The sequence below is a fragment of the Euleptes europaea genome, chromosome 8 (assembly GCF_029931775.1).
Source record: "Euleptes europaea isolate rEulEur1 chromosome 8, rEulEur1.hap1, whole genome shotgun sequence".
In the NCBI taxonomy this organism is placed as follows: domain Eukaryota; kingdom Metazoa; phylum Chordata; class Lepidosauria; order Squamata; family Sphaerodactylidae; genus Euleptes; species Euleptes europaea.
In genome coordinates this window covers 33374243-33393116 of record NC_079319.1, presented here as the reverse complement: position 1 = coordinate 33393116, position 18874 = coordinate 33374243, and the positions used below count along the sequence as shown (strand labels likewise).

The following is an 18874-nucleotide window of genomic DNA, read 5'->3' as shown; positions in this document are numbered from 1 at the left end:
GCTTCTGCTAGTGTTGAGAGTTTCCTCAAGACACTGAGGTACTCTTACGTATTTTCAATTGATTTCCCCCAGAAACACTTTACAACAGTTTCTTGTGAGGACTCTGGTACAGAATATCTGAGTAAGTAGAAGAGGTTCAGGCAGTGCAAAGTTATTTAAAAAACAGTTCATAAAAACATGTTTATAGTTCATCAAGTTTCACCTAAGACCTTAGATACTGTAACCAGCATGACTTAAACTTGGAGATGGTTTTCTTTATGCGACGTAAGACTGTAGAATTTGATCTTTGGCAAGGATCTGTCTTTTGAGGACACCTTTTTTGTTTGTCCTTGATGCATGCCTATATTAAAACAAAAAAGTTGATTCTTAAACAGCAAATGGATCATAGTATTTGTAATTAGCGAACGGTGTCAGAGCCATACCTAGACACTTGCAGGGTTCAGACATAATGTGAAACTATGATCTATTAGTAATGACTAGCCTGACAGCCAATACTCATTTCAAGAACTGTCATTCAAATTATGGCTTGTCTTGAGAAATGCCTTTGTTTGCTCTGCTGCAGAGTTGTCTGGTATCCTGACCTGTACTAGGGTAAGGGTAGCGCTGGAGAGAAAGTCAGGATGTGAGACCAAGGTTTCAGATCCTGTTTTGATGTCCTTAACCAACCACAATTACTGGAGTATCCCATGTTCAGACAATTGCACTAACTATAGTTTAAGCCACAGTTTCACATGGTGTCTGAATAAAGACACATTGTACTAGATGTATAGAGAAATACAGAGTGGTGGTTGGTAGGGTAACATGAATAGGTCAAGGCAAAACAGTTATTTTTAATTCATATTAGGAAAATAAGACCAGGAAAATTTAAATCTGTTTCATCAGAATCATAATATAACCATGGCTACTTTTAAAAGGCTTAAAATTTGCAGGAGATAATTATGGAATCCTACCCCTTCTTCATATATGCAATGGAGTTCAATGAAGCAGAATGTCACTGCTACTTTTGTTTGTCAATTTTCCCTTTGTATTGTGTCCAGGACACTGGAATTAAGAAATAGCGGATAGAATTCTGCCTATACATTTTCCCTTCTTTCCACAAGCAAAAGGTGTAAGGAGCTATGTGTTTTAAAAAGTTCTGGTATGTTAAAGAACAATCCAAGAAAAAACAAAGGGGTAAAATGACTCCCATTCATTACTTTTACTGAGAACAAGTTCTTAATGTGAAACCTGTTAATATATGCGAAGTATGTTAACTAGCTGTCTAAAATCTGGCAAAAGTTGACATAAGTGTGTGAATTCTGACAATCCCAGTTTCTGAGTTTTCTGCTCATTCATAAACTTTGAAGCATGAAAGGAACCTATGAGGAATTTGAAAGGGAGCGAAAGTCCCACCCACATGCTGGTCCCCACTTCCTCTCCTCTTGCCACAGCTGCCTCCTTTCCCTCTCATTGTCTTCTTGCACCTTACCACAGCATCCCCCACTGGGTCATTCCACACCCTCCCCTCGGGCTGTTCCTTAACAAAATTGCCTGTGTTTTTGATCCACACCTTGGGCCAAGGTTTCAATTAGACATATTATTGGCACTGCTGAAATACGAAAGTTGACAGTAATCAAATTCCAAATGCTCAATGTAACATCTACACACTGGAAACGGATTTTTAAAGATCATGGTATTTCATGTGTCAGGAACAGACTAGAATACTGATGTATGAAAGGAAAGGAAATAATATTTTAAAATGTAAGCTTATTGTGGATGGAGTAACTATAGAAATATACAAAGGAATATAACTGCAGTAAAGGTTTTCTGCTATATAATCTTAGAAAACATTAACATGGAGGGTAAAGGGTCTAGAATTGGCTTTTATTTCTTCCAGGGGCTGGAATCCATAGAGCATTCAAGAGTTCTAGGTTCTAATGAGTCACGAAACTCCAGCATTAATTCTCAGTATAAGCAATTTTCTAGGGTTCTTACAAAAATAAGACAAAAATCATAACTAGCTAAAATATGCTATAAAATTAATAACTGGTTTTTCATTCAAACAGACTCCTGTGGCTAAACATTAGTAACCTCCTAACTTGTCCTTCAATGTTCATTATTTACATATTTGTTACTGTATAGACAGGACCTATATAGCATATTACAAGGGACATCCCATTAAAAAAAAAAACCCGAGAAGATGAAACTCAGTTGTACAATACCTTTATCAAGCTGAATGTGTGGTTATAAACACGTTTCATGTGGTCTTTTAAATCAGTGCTGATGGCACAGGTGGATAGATTATTGAGTTGGCATGCCATACTATGTATTTTCTGTGAAGAAACAGAGTTGGAGTGGAGTTAGAACTTAAACAGTGACAGTCTTTCAGACTGATCCTTCAGAGTTGTCGCCATAAAGGCAACGAAGGGCACTCAGTGATCATTTCTCCATCCAACTTTTGAGATATTTGTGGGAAAGGGAACAGGCATTACTAGTCTGAAGTTATGATCCCCAATCCACTGTGATTCACTTTCTAATGTAAAAAACCTGAAAATCTGAAATATTGTGAAATCTTTCCCATTTCATGGCTACTTTTAAAAGGCTTAAAATTTGCAGGAGATAATTATGGAATCCTACCCCCTTTAACAACTTCACTAGTATAAAAATTTTGAACGATACAGTAGGTAGACTTCCTCATCTATGCAGAAGTTCATATGCAGATGTCGGTAGTCCTGGCAATGAGCTCTTCCCACTGATCTTGGCTACTTGAGTATTATATGTTAAAATATTATATGACTATCAATAATTGTGAGAAGCCCTCCTCAGTTTATAACATAAAAATATACTGAGTAGAGATGGGATGGGACTAAGAAATACACCCTCTAAGAACTGCTTGTAAATAGATAGATAGATAGATAGACAGATAGACAGATAGACAGATAGACAGATAGACAGATAGACAGATAGACAGATAGATAGATAGATTATTTGCGGCCCTTGGCCAGATAAAACAAGATACATGGACTAAAATGGTCTTACCGACAAAGGTTTACAGTCCGAGTCTTAAGTCACTTAAAAAGAATAAAAATAATAAAATAACATCCGAGTTACATCTGCCATTTGGACTAAGAGACTACTCTGTGGCAACGAATGGTCATTGCAGCCGTACAAAATTTTGCTACCTGAAAGGTGATTGAGGGATTATCTCCTTGTAGGAGCTTTTCTAACTTTTCTCTTTCCCTGACGGGTCCCATTCTCAGTATGAGGGGCTCAATAAACTTGGAACGGGGTATAGTGTAATAGTTACAGTTCGGGAGCACATATTCAGTAGTTTCTAAATCCTCGGATTTGCAGGGGCATAGTCTCTCTGCCCTGGGTATCTTCTTGAATTCCCCCTCTAACATAGCAGAGGGTAAGGCTGCGCACCTAGCCAAGGTAAAAGCCCTCCTATATTTGTTTATCTCTAAGTAACAGAGATAGGCTGCCGGTGCAAGGATAAATTTGGAGTGGGGGGAAGCCATAAATAGGGGCACTCTTGCTAGATCTACCTGTCGCTCAATATCTTTAACTCTTTGGTTTATAGTTGACTTAGCTTGATCCCACCCTAACTGAAGCAGGCTAGGGGGGTAAAACCCAGGTTATTTAGTTTGTCTTCAATGGCTATTATCCACTTAGACCTAAAGGTATCACAAAGAATCAGTGGAAGAAGGCCCCTGGCGTTGAAATGAATTTTCAGCCATAGATAAAGCGAGGACAAGACATCCCTTGCCTCCACTTTCATCATGCCAGTTTCTAAACAGATCATAGCATTTGATACACATCTTGGTGATTGCAGGTCAGAAACTTGGATTGCACTCGTTTCATGGGAATAAGACATGAGGGTGGAGAGTCAAGTTGTGTTCCATATAACATTTGTGCTAGGGTTTTCGCCTGAAAAAGTTTAAGAAGAACTGCTTGTAGTATCACATCTTTTATTTACACAAACCACAATATGTTGTTCATGAATAGGTGTAATATGCATGCACGTTCTCTGGAACATGGATGAGCTGAATTTGAGGGACACATTTCACCACCACCACCCCAAAAAAACTTTTTACACACTGAACATTGTGTACCCCTTTAGAGACCTTGAAAGAGGACCAAAAGCAGCTTCTCTCACAACTAAGATAGCAACACTATTCACTTAGTGGGCAGTGGGGTCCTAGCAGACTGCAGATTTTACATTTACACCTAGTCATGATGCCCCAAAAGGAGTCGCCATAAGTCGGCTGCGACTTTACACACACACACACATAATGCATTTACCAATATTTGGAGATATTGGTGAGCATTTTGCCCCCAAAGCCCTCTTTTGCACCAGAAATTCCCTAGGGAACATTCATCTTAGTCATAGTCTGAAATGCTGTTCACAACTGACATGTGCTTGTTAAGCAATGCTCCCAGCATGTCTAATAGCAAGGAACAGAAGTCATCTCCATGTTACTGAGAGATCCTTACTATCACCACTTGATTCGCACAGAAGGGCCTTGCATAGAAACAACCTATCTATATTCTTAACCTTCTCTCTGCCCCTCATTTTCCTTCATAATAGCTTATGAGGTAGGCTCGACTGAGAGTGACTGCTGAAATCACCCTGAGGTTGACTGGCAATTTGAACTCAGGTCTCCAAAATCCTACTCCAACACTAACCACTACACTGTCACAGGATCTATGAAACCAAATATTTGGAAGGTAAATAGAAACACCTTGTCAGATTTGCCAACCAGATTTAGACTTCCACTGAACTTGTTCAAATGAACATGACAATATCTTCCCATGTCTGGCATTTTTGTGAGTGCCTATTGTGCCGGCCAAGTTCCCCCCACTACTACCCTGTACCATATATCGTAGGAGCTTTTTATAAAAGGGGAAAGCAGAAGCACCGCTCTTCCCTCCCTTTGCAGAAGTTTTCTCCTTCCATTGTTGTAAGGAGTAGACCACACACTTGCCTTTAAATCAGAGCATTCTGCAAGCTACAACACACTTCGGACTCACAACATGGATAATCCCAGATGCTGCTGGCGCTGATTGACACCAGAGAAAGGCAGGCCCTCTCCCCCAGCCAATCCTAAAAGCTGATGAGGGCTGGGACAGGAGTCTGTTCTTCAGCCTTGTTTCCAGAGAACTACAACTATCTGCTAAGTTTGTGGTAGTATGAGCTGGAGCTGGTATCTATATTGTAACCATACAGAACACTTCTAATAGCTGTGTTGTGTCAGTGTATATCTAGCCTTCCTTTAATGGTACAGCTCCTAGCCAACAGGCTGTGAGCTGTGTCAGTGTATAAAACAAGTGTGAATTTCATACATACAGACTGAAGAAAAAGTAAAACAAAAAATATTCAGTTTGTTCGTATCACATGTCTATCCACAAAATGAAAATGTGCATTTCTGCATGTTTTAGGGGCTACCCCATTTTCAAGATAATGCTGTGGAATCTAGACCATATTGTCATAAAACCTGACACCTTTTAGGAAGTAAGGCACTTATAGACAGTGTAGCTACTGTAGCAAAGCTAGAAAGCATTAAGTTTCTAGGGTATTTGCATAAGAAACTCAGAGATGTTGACATGCTAGATAACTATCTCACACAGCTTTCTTTACTACTAAACTTTGGGAAAATTTTCATCACACCTTTATGAAAATTTGGTATGCTCACCTGTATAAAGTTGCTCTGATTGATATATCTGGCTCACAAGCCACCACTGGTAAACCATGTATAGATTATGCAAATATTCACACATGTGTAGCTGACTCAGCTTCACATACTAGCTCAGCTCACCTTCATATACAGGCAACATTCCCCATCCCAATTCTTCCTTCATCCCACACCAATTTCTTAGGCTAAATATCTGGCTGTTCTGGGCTGAGAAAGAACACTCCAAAGGAAAAGAGATGGAAGACCATATCCTACTGTCATGACATCCTGCCAGGTACTGTTCTCACCACAGAAACCACATATGCAAATCAGAATAAACACATTACCTTGGTAGTAGTGCAGTTTAATTCTTCAGTGTTATTCTGCCCACATTCACCATCAAGGCATTCAGATTCCCTGACCTATAACAAATTACAGTGAAAGGAACAAGACAGTTTAACTCAAACGTTTCTGCATTTCTCTTTCACAGGTAATACACACATTAATGTATGAACAGTCAATGACTTGGTATGCCCACATTGTCATGAGTGAGGGCACATGCCGATTGACCAGCATTGTGACAACATCCAAGCGGGGGAAAACCCTATTCTGCTGGACAGGCATAGTTTTACAGCCAGGAGTGAAAACACAGCATCAACACTAGAACTTCTCTATTGGCTGAGCAGCTTCTGGCGGGCTCTTGCTTACAGAACCTGAGGCCCAGATTTGTTAAGGCCTTTTATACACGAGAGGGAGACCTGAAAAGCAACTGTCCCTTCTGTGTGACAGAGACAGGCCATGGAGGAAGTGTGACCGACTGTGCAAAGGACAACATCCTTTTCACGCATACACCCAGCATGGAGGGGAGATCATATGCTCAAGTAGGCTAGCCATCTTTCCATCTTTCATTTTTTTCTTAGTCTGTATCCTAGTCCTGTAAACTGTATTAACTCTAGATTTGTGCCTGTAGAAATAAAGCTGTATTCGTTAATGCATTGCCTTGATTCCTACCTATGTACCTTGTTATTGGCTCATGCTACAAACAAAGCCTCATTTGGGCTGCTCCTCCTGGCAGCCAAACTAGAGAGGTGGCAGGGAACAGGAGGTAGTGGCAGCTACCAAAGGAAAACAGGGTGTTGGGGAACAGTGAAGGATTTGTGCTGAGCTGAATGGATTTCCTCACTGAAAAACAACTTCTGTCCTAGCTTCTGAGCAGGGCTGCACCTTTCCTGCTTGCGCAAGGGTCATTTGCCTAAGCAGGGAGTATGGGTGGCCTGGTCAGGCACTGAGGCACATGTGAATATGATCACTTGGAATATCCAGCAGAATTTTTCAGCAACTCTTTGTTTGCAATGATCAGTTCAATATTAAGGTCTTGCAAAAAAAGAGCTGAACAGATTTTGAAATGTATCTTTTGTCCATTTTCATGCAGGATATATCCAAATCCTCTAAAACAGTGCACACATTTGAAAGGAAGGCCATGTAGCCTAAATCACATCTGTGAGATGAACTCCTTGGTGTTCCAGTTTCCATTTTCTGAAAAGATGTATTTCCAGCCATCAGAGTTGCTGAATTAAGTTGTACTAATGACCTGTAAAAGTCTTCATTTACTTATTTAATCCTATGAGATGCTGAACCTGCAAACCAACCAAAAAAGGAGCACCGCTAGGCATCATATTAATATTCTTTACTTACTATATTTTTCTTAGATATTTGTAAATTAAGAGTTCACAAAATTTAGAAATCTTTAGGTCCATCACCCCTGCCCTCCTATCATCTCCCTCACCCCCTCCACCATGCTATGAGCTACCCTTGGGGGAAAGCAGTACGGCTGCCAAGCCCCCATTGGGGGTGGAGGATCCCCCGCCTCAAGGTCCTGCTTGGAGCAGCAGTAGGAGAATTTTTTTTAATGTGGCCTCATGTATTTACCAGATGTTCTCACCGGAAAGAATCATGGATCAATGGTTTTACCATAGAGTTTCTGGCAATTCCTAGAGCTACCATTTGTCACTTCCAGCAAATACACAAGGCTGCAGAGAAAGGTTGCCAGGAAGAGGGAAAGAGAAAATAGTGGGGGAGGGGGATAAAGGAGAATGTAAGGTACCCCTTTACAGGAGGGAAGGTGACATGGTATAGTCCAGTCGTTGTGCACTGTTAATACTATGTTTCTGGGTATATGCCAATAAAGGTTGATTGGAATTGGGATTGAGTACAGTCCAATCTCAGAAGCTAAGCACAGTTGGTACTTGGATGGGAGACTGCCAAAGAAGACGCTGCAGAGGAAGGCAATGACAAATCACCTCTGCTTCTCACTTGACAGCCCCTTGTTAGGATTGCCACAAGTTGGCTGCAATTTTGACAGCGCTTTACACACACACACACACACACACAGTACGCTCTGCAAGTCCTTGCAAAATCCCCACTGTGCAACTGGGCCTTGCCTGCCAGCTGGCACCGCACAAATGGGCCACAGTTTTCCCAGGTATAGGCTGCCAAGGGGAGGAAAACAGGGAAAGCTGGAGACAGGAGAAAAGATAAGCGTAGGTTGGCTGGGAGGTGGGAAGGAGAGAAGAAAGCAGGAAAAGGGAAGCAGCTGTGGGAGTTTTCAGAAAAAGAGGAAATAGTGGGGGAGCGTGCAGGTCCGTTTCTTGTTTTATATATAAATGTGAGAAACAAATCAGAGGACATTTTGGAAAATTAGCAGCTTATCAAATGTTCAATTTTGCACATTTTCTCTTTTAAGTTTTTCTTCTGCACCACAACCTAATATACTTGTGTGTGTATGCAAGCCCCACCCAACTTATGCCAACCCCAGCACGGGGCTTTCACGGCAAATGAGAAGCAGAGGTGGTTTGCCATTACCTTCCTCTGCAGAGTCTTCCTTGGAGTTCTCTCTTCCAAGTACCAACTCTGCTTAGCTTCCAAGATCTGACAAGGTTGCGCTATACCATGCTGCCTTCCTTCCCTCTAATGTTTACTTGGAATCAACTTTGAATGTCTTCAATGAGATTTATTGCCAAGTAAGGATCTGAAAGATTGCAGACTTGCAGCACAATCCTTATACATGTTTACACCCGTTAGTCCCACAGTGTTCAACAAAGCAGGCAATTCTGTATAAAACTGCAATCTTAGCCTTTGGTTTGCTAAATGTATAAATAGCATAAGAGATTTTCACCTTGACATGTCAGTATTCACTTTATTTTAAAGTCATTTTCTGCATAATTTTCCAGACTGTCCACTGTGACCTTATTCCATCAAGCAAAATCATGAAGGAGAAGGAAATGCTACAAAACAGGAGTCCTGTCTTCCTCAACAAATCATTTTTTTGCCTAAGGAGTCCTTAGGTAGTACACACCAATGTATCACAAACTAAACAGCATTCTCTGAGCTGTCAAGGTGTAGCCATGGTAAATGGAAAGAAACCAGTATGTCACCAAAGATCATTTAATTCAGTACTTTGTACTAAAGCAGTATTTCTTTGCATGTATACCACATCTCAACTCTGCCACAGATTATGACTAGCAATCACCACTCTGCCACAATCTCAATTATAGTATGCTATAAATATAAAAGCACGTGTACCAACCAAGGAACTTTATTAAATCTACATTATTAAAGCAAACCTTATCCTGTTTCAACTGGGGAGGGGCTGTGGCTCAGTGGTAGAAGGCATGCAGAAGGGTCCCAGGTTCAATCCCTGGCATCTCCAGTTAAAGGAACAAGTCAAGTAGGTGATGTGAAAGACCTCTGCCTGAGACCCTGGAGAGCCGCTGCCGGACAGAGTTGACAATACTGACTTTGATGGACCAAGGGTCTGATTCAGAATAAGGTAGCTTCATGTGTGTGTGTGTTCATGTGTGCCTATCATACGGCTCTAAAAATATGTGTTTACTTCATTTATACCCTGCCTTTCACCCCAATGGAGACCCAAAGCAGCCTACATCATTCTCCTCTCCTCCATTTTACCCTCACGACAACACTGAGTGTGGGACTGGTCCAAGGTCTCTAGCAAGCATCCAGGGAGTGAGTGTAAATTTGAACCTGGGTTTCCCAGATCCTAGTCTAAACCAATTCACCACACTGGTGTAGTCTCTATCTTTTTGAACACAGGCAATCAATGTGACCCAGACAATGCTTTACAGTTTGGAAAGAAAGTAGAAAGCAAAGTAGAAAAGAAAGTAGAAAGGAAACCTTAGTGCACAAGCACAAATATGCACTCCTTTCTTACAATATGAAAACAGCAAAATAATTCTATTTGTATATGGTTATTGTGTGTGTGTGTGTTAAGTGCCGTCAAGTCGCTTCCAACTCATGGCGACCCTATGAATGAAAGTCCTCCAAAATGTCCTGTCCTTGACAGCCTTGCTCAGATCTTGCAAATTGAGGGCTGCAGCTTCCTTTATTGAGTCACTCCATCTCTTGTTGGGTCTTCCTCTTTTCCTGCTGCCCTCAACTTTTCCTAGCATGACTGTCTTTTCCAGTGACTCTTGTCGTCTCATGACCTGACCAAAATACGATAGCCTCAGTTTACTCATTTTAGCTTCTAGGGTCAGTTCAGGCTTGATTTGATCTATGGTTACTCAGTGTTCATTTTTTTGACACTTAATGTGCTTTGCTGTATTTTATATATTTTGGCACTGAGATATCTGGAAATGGACCGACCAGTATGACAAGAAAACAGCTTGCACATAAGCTGGGGAAAACCCCATTCCGAGAACAAAATAGAAAGAGATTAACATATAAGAGGAAAAGTATGCCCGTTTCCTAGCAATAGGCTATGGAATTATGATCCAAAATATTATTTAATTACAGGGTTTTCACAGTCAATCAATTGTTTATGTGCTCAACTACTTGCATGTTGGTTACTTCTCCCAAAACATGTATCATCAGAATCATTATTAGGAGATTTGAGGGTAAATTGAGCAACAATGAACAGACAGGAAGAACTGATAATATAGTTTGGCATGAAAAATACACATGGACAGCTTCTAGCAAAATGGCCTACTCCATGGCTAATTAGAATGAGGACTTTAAATGTCAACAAGCAGGGGACCGACAAAGGCTTGTGGGGGTATCTCATTTTCCCCTGTATTCCCTTCTCCAACTATTTTTCTCCCCTAACAGCCTTGATAGCCTCTCCCCTTTTCCTGCCTCCTTCTCACCTCCCCATCCACTAGCCAATTCACCATTACTTGCCCCCACCCACACCGGTTACTGAGCTTTCCCTCCTGTGCTCCTCCAGTAGCATCTTATGATGGCAAAATGCTTTCTCAGCCGCACACCCACCTCATCACACCTTCCCATAGAAATGAACAAGTTGATTTTAGTTATGGCATGGGTTGCGACTGGTCAGTAAGGCAATTTTTATTGACTGTGCTGGATAACATGCTGCTATTATAGAGGAAGCCTGGGGAGGTAGAATAGAAATCTGAGGTAATTTTCTGCTACTTCCTCCTCCCCCTCTTGCTCAGTGATTTACCTACTTTTCACAGCATGAAAAGATAAGTTTCTTGTCTCTTCTTTAGAAGGGCTAAATGCTTAGTGTTTTGGTGGATAACATAAGAAGGAATATAAGTTATGAGTTGATTACAATAAGGGATAGCAGAGCTCTGCTTAAAAACAGCTGAAATTTCACATACACAGCATCACTGATCTGACAGTTTATTTCTGATTTCTTCTGGAACTCTTCCTTAAATCCAAGAATCTCAGCCTACAGAAATGGGATTAGCTTGTCTCCTGGGATATTTGCCTCAGTCCCAGTGAGAAAGGTGGACTATAAATAATGTAAATAAAATAAACGTCAGAGCACCACATTTATTTATAGATCTCACATATTGCACCTTATTGACATGATGAAATCTGACATGTTACTGCCATCACAACAGAATGCTAACTTTTCTCACATAAACCTTTTTTAACTTTTTTTTTGAAAATTAAAAAATGTCTACCTACCAGTAGTTCAAGGTGGTGACTTAGAACAAACAGATAATTTCTCTGTATAGCTGTCTTGTTACAAGCAGAGGACACATCTGGCATCAGAACTAGGAACAGTGGTTGAATCCCAAAGACATACCTTAAAAAAGCTAGATTACAAATTTACATTGAATTAATTCAATACCATCGCTACTATATGCTTGGACATTCATAGTAACATAACTAATATTAATATTTAGTTGATGTTTATTGGACATATTTAACAATTACAGCCCATTCCTGAAGGGGGGAGCCAAAGTGCCTTAGGAGCCGGTGTGACCCCATGCCGACATAGGTACTACTTTATTATGGAATAAGGTGGCATCTACACTGGCGCGAGGGCAAACATGCTGGTGTCCAGGAGCCGCCAGTGCAACCACATTGGCAGGGCTTTCCTACAAGGGGAAGCCCATGCCAGCATGTGGGTAGGGCGTTCCTGGGGCGTTCCGAATCCTGTTTGCCCCGGGAACGACCCCTTGAGCTGCAGCGGGGCTGTGTCACCTTTTTTGGTGGCGCAACCTCGCTTTGTTTAGTGGGGTATTTTCTCCTTTTTGATAATTTTTATTTTTTACATCTCTCTTTTTTGCCTCTGCGGTGGCCGCCGCCGCAAATCTCCCTCCCCCCCCACCACCACCTTCAGGATTGCGTTCTGGGTGCTCAGCGAGATTATCTAAATCTAGACAGAAATGCTGATTTGGGTTTGAAGTTCAGCTACACTGTAGCAACCCTGGTAGAGAATAAAACTGTTTATGAAACAAGCCCCATGCTCAAATAGAGCCTGAACCACCTCCATAAATCAAAAAGATAATGCAGTGATTGGCAGAAAGTGAAAATTCTGGGCACAGAAAACCAATTAGGCAGGAAGATGAACTAACAACATCCCTGTCCACTACATATCTGATGGATCTCTCTTCCCTTTTGCTGCCCTCCCCACCTCCCAAAATCAAGGCTCAAAAAGGTGAGATGAGGTTTCTGTCACTCCCAAATGTTGGAAATAATTCTGTTCAAATTTAAAGCATTTCAAATTTACAAATGCAGTTGGAGTTGGAGCTTGATAAGTAAATTTCTCGCTGCATGCACATAGCCACTGGTATACTACAGGCCACAGGTGAAGGATGTCCACTGCCTACAAATTTATTAATTTAAAAGATTTCTTTACCACACTCTCCAGAGTGTGCTCAAGGCAGCTACAGTAAAATGCTTTTTACTTGCTCAGCAGGTGTAGTTTGAAAATGTGCAAGACACTATACAGCATTAGATAATGACAAATGGGGGACCTGCAAGGATGTGTGGGGGGCACCTCATTTTTCCATTCACCACTTACGGTATTCTCTTTCCTGAAAAGCCCCATAGCCTCTCCCCTTTTCGTGCTTCCTTCTCTCCTTACCATTAACCAACCTGTCTTTATCTATCCCCATCTTCGGCTTTCCCTCCTTTCCTCAGAATTCAACTCAGGCCTGTTCAATTGGTCTTACTCATAAGAAAGCAGTTTTAGTATAGCACTGTTAATTTTATATCCAAATATGCTGGTAGTTCTACTGTGACTGTATAAAACTATTTCTGTCCAAATATTGTGTGGCAAACCACCTCTGTTAGTCTCTTGCCACGAAAACCCCAAAAGTGGTCGCCATAAGTCGGCTGTGACTTGACAGCACGTTACACACACACAAAGGCAACAGACTAACAGAGGCAGTTTGCTACACTTTCTTTTATCACAAAATTTGTTTTCAAATTATCAACTCTTATTTCTTCTTGCTTCTCAAACAGCAAAATTTAAGACACATGTGCTAAGATGGGATATGGTGCAGCAGTATTCATCTCAGGTACTGGTTATATTTCCAATATTGCTTGTAAAAAAACAAAGCAATTTATACTTTAAAATGTTATAAATATGCTAAATAACATTTGAATATGCTAACAAAATTATAAATGATGCATTTTATATTGTTAAAACTTTCATTAAAGTTTGGGTTTGACAGGAAAGTATGATTTTTCGCATAGCTTCAAAATTTCCAGAAATTGTACATCTCTAGCCCAATGCAATCTTTTAAAGCAGGGGTGCTAAAATCACTGTATCCTATGCCTAGCAGCCATCTGAACAGCACATTTTGTACTAACGCAAATTTCTGGACATTCTTCAAAGGCAGCCCTATTGTTTGTACTGTTCTATTAGCTATCTCATGTCACTTCTAGGATTGTTTTATGACCCACATGCATTTGTTTGTTTACAGAAACTACTTCCACATGAGGATTTTCCTCTACATGGAAAGCAGGAAGTTCATGGATTAAAGAGAAATGTCCACATGATGTCATGCTCATTCGGTTCACAACTCGTGGTATTCCCAGAGCTTTTCTTTTTAAGCCAGAGACAAAATGAAACTGTTTTCTTTCGGTTTAAAGGAAAATCTTTGACGTAGCTGTGGGCCTGGAGTTGATCGCTCTATTGATCAATCTTTTGAAGCTTTTCTTTGGAAAAACCCATTAGGAGATACAGAAATATTTCCTCCAGACTGCACTTTCATGGATGGGAGCCAACACTTAAACAACAACTAGATATTGCTAGTTAAATGTAGTTCTTCTCCTGGCTATTGTTATCAAGATTTCCAAAAAACAAAGTAGTCATGCATCTGTCAAAGGCACCCCCATGATATTATCACAACAACAAGGAATATAATACATCATAAATGTGATTTGTATGACATATTTTTAACCCTGTTTTTAATTTTCTAAGTATTTTCTAGGGCCAATATATCTCTATTACACAGTAGGCAAACTCACGAAATCCTATGCAAGTGGGAAACAAAAGCAACAAAAGTCCAGTCATGAAATAACATGTCATTTTGTTTTCTCTCTTTGCCGAATGAGCGCTTTATTGCATATAGCCAGCTTTAAAGAGAAGTTTTTTTCAATAAGGCAGCCCCCTCATGGAATAAGACTCACACATGCCCACACCTCATCTGTACAAGTGGAATACTATTGGGGGAGAAGCAATGAAGGGGCACTAGGCAGGGAAGCATTCCCCTTCTTAACAACTATTACTGTTGTCTATATACAGCTGAAAAAAAGGAAAGGGGAATGTTAAAGTTATGGGCAATCAGTTGGAAATGAAAATGCTTTCTTCCAAGAAAGAATGGCTGAGAACACACATGCAAGCAAAAGGCAGCGAGGAGGTCAGAAGAAAAATTTCTTCACCGAACAATGAACAGGAACACTTCTGCAGTACTCTTTTATTTTTTAACCTCAATTGCCAGCTGCCCTTCGCTAGTGGTCTAACCCACGTGTTACTGACAACTAGCAGTAACTGCTGCTACTTAGCAGATTTATGTGTCTCATTCAGCCCTTGCCCAAATGAAAGCGAAGCAGTCTTCAGTAAAGGTATGGGACTGCTGGATAGCCTAGCAATGAAACAACACCATAACTATTAATAGGAACTATGGCATCTCTCCCCCCACCCCAGCAGTGGATTTAAAGTGCATTAATAGAACCTACCAACAGCAATATTGTAGGTGCAGCCTGTGAAGTGCTGGGAGAAGGAACTCTCAAAGGGGGGGGGGTTAATTTTGGTAACCCTAAAAGGTGTGTAGGAAAGGACTGCAATCCTAAATAGGTCTACTCAAAAATAAGCCTCCAAAGAGGCTTTCTCCCAGGAAAGTGTTCTTAAGAGTTGCAGCTAAAAGCACCTACTGCAGGCAAGTCATGGCTCTTGCATCTGGACTTCAGCCCAATACACTTGGTTGTTTGATAAGATATATTTGCATATTCACACACACACACACACACACAGGTCAGAGAAAGCATACCAGTCTACTTTCAGTTTTTTCCATGCAAGCTCTAAAAACACTAAAACCCTTGAGCATTTTTCAAAAAGAACGTCATCTAGAAGATTCAGAAGGGTTTTAAAATATACATATTTGCGTATTCCTCGTTTTCCCCAGTTCTGGCTTTCCCCCTTATTCTTGGATCCCCCCCCCCTCCCTAAAGAGTTTACGGGAAAAGGCTCTGTTCGCTTACAGGCAGGGAAAGCACCTGTGGAAGCCAGCCCTGGCTATGGGGACGACCCACGCTTTGACTGCTGGAAGGCAGCCCGCTACACTTGGTTAGGAGCAGTTCTCAGCTGGATCTGGCGTATAAACACCGGCTCTCCAAAGCTGAGAAGGGGGGGACTAGACTGCAGGGGTGGTAGAATTGGGGGGGGGGGATTGAGAGAGAAAACCCTATGATATCTCACACGGTCCGTTTCGACCTTGCCCCGCGCCGCTCCCTGCCCTTTCCCGGCGACCGCCCCCAGGGCATTCCGGGCATCCCTTCCCGGAGCTGCTGGGAAGAAGTCGCTTCTACTTTCGTTCTGCAAAAGCCGGGAAATTCCCGCCGCGGGGCCGAAAGGATAAAAAGGCGCGGGGCAGCGCGGCACGTCCACACCGCACTCCGCTCCCCCTCGGCCAGGCTGCGGGGGCGGCCAGCGCGCGCGCCGGCGACCCGGGGCGCAAAGCGGCTTCCCGCGCGCGCCTTACCATGGGGCATGGTCCGCGAGGAGGTCCTTGGCCGCTCATGGTGGGGCCGGGGCCGCGCTCATGCTGCTGCCCGGGGGCGAGACCTCGGCCGCGGCGGCACCAGCGACGGCGGCGAGTGAGTCCCTTCCTGCGCGTGAGACCCGAAGCGGGCCGGCCGGCCGCGCCTTCGGCGGTCTTGTGGGCTGGGGGGGCCAGAGGCGGCCTCCCGTCGGGGCCGAAGTCCGCCTCGGCGGGGCTCCCGTCCCAGGCTTGGGTCCGGGCCGAGCCGCTTTCGCTTTGCCCCCGAGCGCCGCCGTCAGTGGGCCGGCCGCGAGCGCCGCGCGCCTGCTGGCCGTCGAGCCTCTCCCCTGGCCGCCGAGGGCAGGAGGCGGGGGCCGCGCCGGCGCGCCTCGAGGGGCTCCTCTGCGCCTCGGCTGCCCTGGGCGGCGGGGCGGCCGGCGGCTGTCCTTGGGCCGCTGCCCCGGCTGGAGGGCGAGAGGAGGAGCAGCGACGCCTCGGGGCTCCGCTCCCCGCTCCCCATCAGAGGAGCTGACGGGCCGCCGGGGGTGCAGTGAGCAGGGCGAAGCGGCCCTCGCCGACCACGGACGGGGGGCGGAGCCCGGCCTCAGACGGGGCGGGGTGGGAAAGCCGGCCCGGACCCTGCCTTCCTTGCGCTGCCGCCGCGCGACGTCAGGAAGGCCCTGCTGGATCAGACCCAGGCCCGTCAAGTCCAGCGGTCGGTTCGCACAGGGGCCGGCCAGGTGTGTTCAGGGCCCTCGAGTCGCTTCCGACTCATGGCGACCCTGGGGTTGCCAACCTCCAGGTATCCGCTGGAGATCTCCTATGACGACTGATTTGCAGGTCAGAGAGGTCAGTTCCTCTGGAGAAAATGGCCGTTTTGGCCATTGGACTCTATAGCATTGAAGGCCCTCCCCAAACCCCACCCTCCTCAGGCTCCGCCCCCAAAACCTCCCACCGGTGGTGAAAAGGGACCTGGCAACCCTGGGCAACCCTATGAATCAGTGTCCACCAAAATGTCCTATCTTTGACATCTTACAAATTGAGGGCCGTGTCTTCCTTTATAGAATCAATCCATCTCTTGTTGGGTCTTCCTCTTTTCCTGCTGCCCTCAACTTTTCCTAGCATGACTGTCTTTTCCAGTGACTTTTGTCATCTCATGATGTGACCAAAATACAATAGTCTCAGTTCAGTCATTTTAGCTTCTAGGGTCAGTTCAGGCTTGATTTGATCTATAACCCACTGATTTGTTTTTTTGGCAGGCCACGATATCCATAACACTCTCCTCCAACACCACATTTCAAAGGAATCTACTTTCTTCCTATCAGCTTTCTTCAATGTCCAGTTTTCGCACCCATACATAGTAATAGGGGATGCGATGGCATGAATTAACTTGATCTTGGTGGCCAGGTGACACATCTTTACACTTCAGAATCTTTTCTAGCTCCTTCATGGCTGCCCTTCCCAGTCTCAGTCTCCACAAGACAACTGCAGCAGCATTGTCCTGCTGGTGTTCCAAAGCACCTAATATAATAGGCATGCTCCTCTGAACCTAAGTCGGGGGCAGTGTTGGTTGATTTGTTCAGAGATGATTTGCACAGAGATGCTTTTTATCCTGTCTTTCCTCCAAGTGGTTCCAAGTGATGTACTGTGGTTGTGCATATTCTCAATCAATGACTATTTCCTAAGAAGCTGGTTGGAGAAATCTTGTGGGTTTGTCACCAGACCACAAGTGGTGGCTGTTTCAAGTAGCATTGCATAAGAGTTTCATTTCTGGTATTAGGATTAGAATTTGCAGTTGAAAGCCTAAGAACACTTCCATAAAAGAAAGACCCATTGAGTAGACTTCAGCAGGATTCTGAGTAGAATTGCTTAGGATTGCTTAGTTGGTTTCTTTGGAAATTTTTGAGGAATAACTGATCCCAAGTTTCTGCAAATGCTTCCAACTTCTTGAGTTATATAGATCTTGCAGGCTGACTTGTAAAAAGACTGTCTAATATTATTTTCATGGATTGTTCCAAATAAATAAGGTTCTGATCTATAAACGATATGCCAAGCAGGCATGAAAATGAAAGAACATTCAGAATCATTTTTAATTCAAGCAGTACCTTTTTGTTTTTTGCCATCAAGTCACAGCTGACTTATGGCGACCCCTTCGGGTTTTCAAGGCAAGAGACATTCAGAAGTGGTTTGCCATTGCCTGCCTCTGCGTCACACCCCTGGTATTCCTTGGAGGTCTCCCATCCAAATACTTGCCAGGGTCGAGGATGAAGAGTGTGTGACTGGCACAAGGTCACCCAGCAAGTTTCCAAGGGAAAGGTGGGATTTGAACTTGGGTTTCCCAGGTCCTAGTCCGACACCTTAACCACTACACCATGCTGGCCTTCTTAAATGATTTGCCGGATGAGGTTATGATGTGTGTAATGTGCCATCAAGTCATTTCTGACTTATGGCAATGGATGAGGTTAGAAGAACACTTTGAGTAGAGGGGTTGTCAGTAGAGTTATTTCTGGATTCTTCCCCCCCCCTCCCCCAACACATACACACATTATTCCATGATGCTGCAGGCACTCGTGTTTCGTTTTGTTTAAGAGGGCTTTTGCTGAATTTTATGGAATTGTGGGTTTTTTAAACACAGCCTGGCTGTTGAAGGGTTCTAGCAATTATGATAATCTGGCATGTTTCCCCCCCCCCCCCAATCCTGTTATTTTAATTATGTTTTTGCTATGTCTCAATGGC

General features: G+C 43.3%; 1 protein-coding gene across 1 annotated transcript; it reads right to left on the bottom strand.

Annotated features, from left to right (window-relative positions):
• Nucleotides 1–202: 202 nt before the first annotated feature.
• Nucleotides 203–13045, bottom strand: LOC130482084 (interleukin-7-like). Its single transcript, XM_056854900.1, has 5 exons — nucleotides 12952–13045; nucleotides 11607–11737; nucleotides 6002–6076; nucleotides 2202–2312; nucleotides 203–340 (listed from the first exon to the last, which is right to left on the bottom strand). Exons 1-5 carry the CDS (start codon nucleotides 13043–13045, stop codon nucleotides 203–205), a joined length of 549 nt encoding a protein of 182 aa, XP_056710878.1.
• Between the last annotated feature and the right edge of the window lie 5829 nt (nucleotides 13046–18874).

Coding starts and splice junctions, on each gene's coding strand:
- LOC130482084 (XM_056854900.1), bottom strand. CDS start 13,045: ATGGGGATAGATAAAGACAGGTTGGTTAATGGTAAGGAGAGAAGGAAG. Junction 6,077..11,606: donor GTCACCACCTTGAACTACTG/GTAGGTAGACAT, acceptor AATTTGTTATAG/GTCAGGGAATCTGAATGCCT. Junction 341..2,201: donor ACACATTCAGCTTGATAAAG/GTATTGTACAAC, acceptor GTTTTAATATAG/GCATGCATCAAGGACAAACA.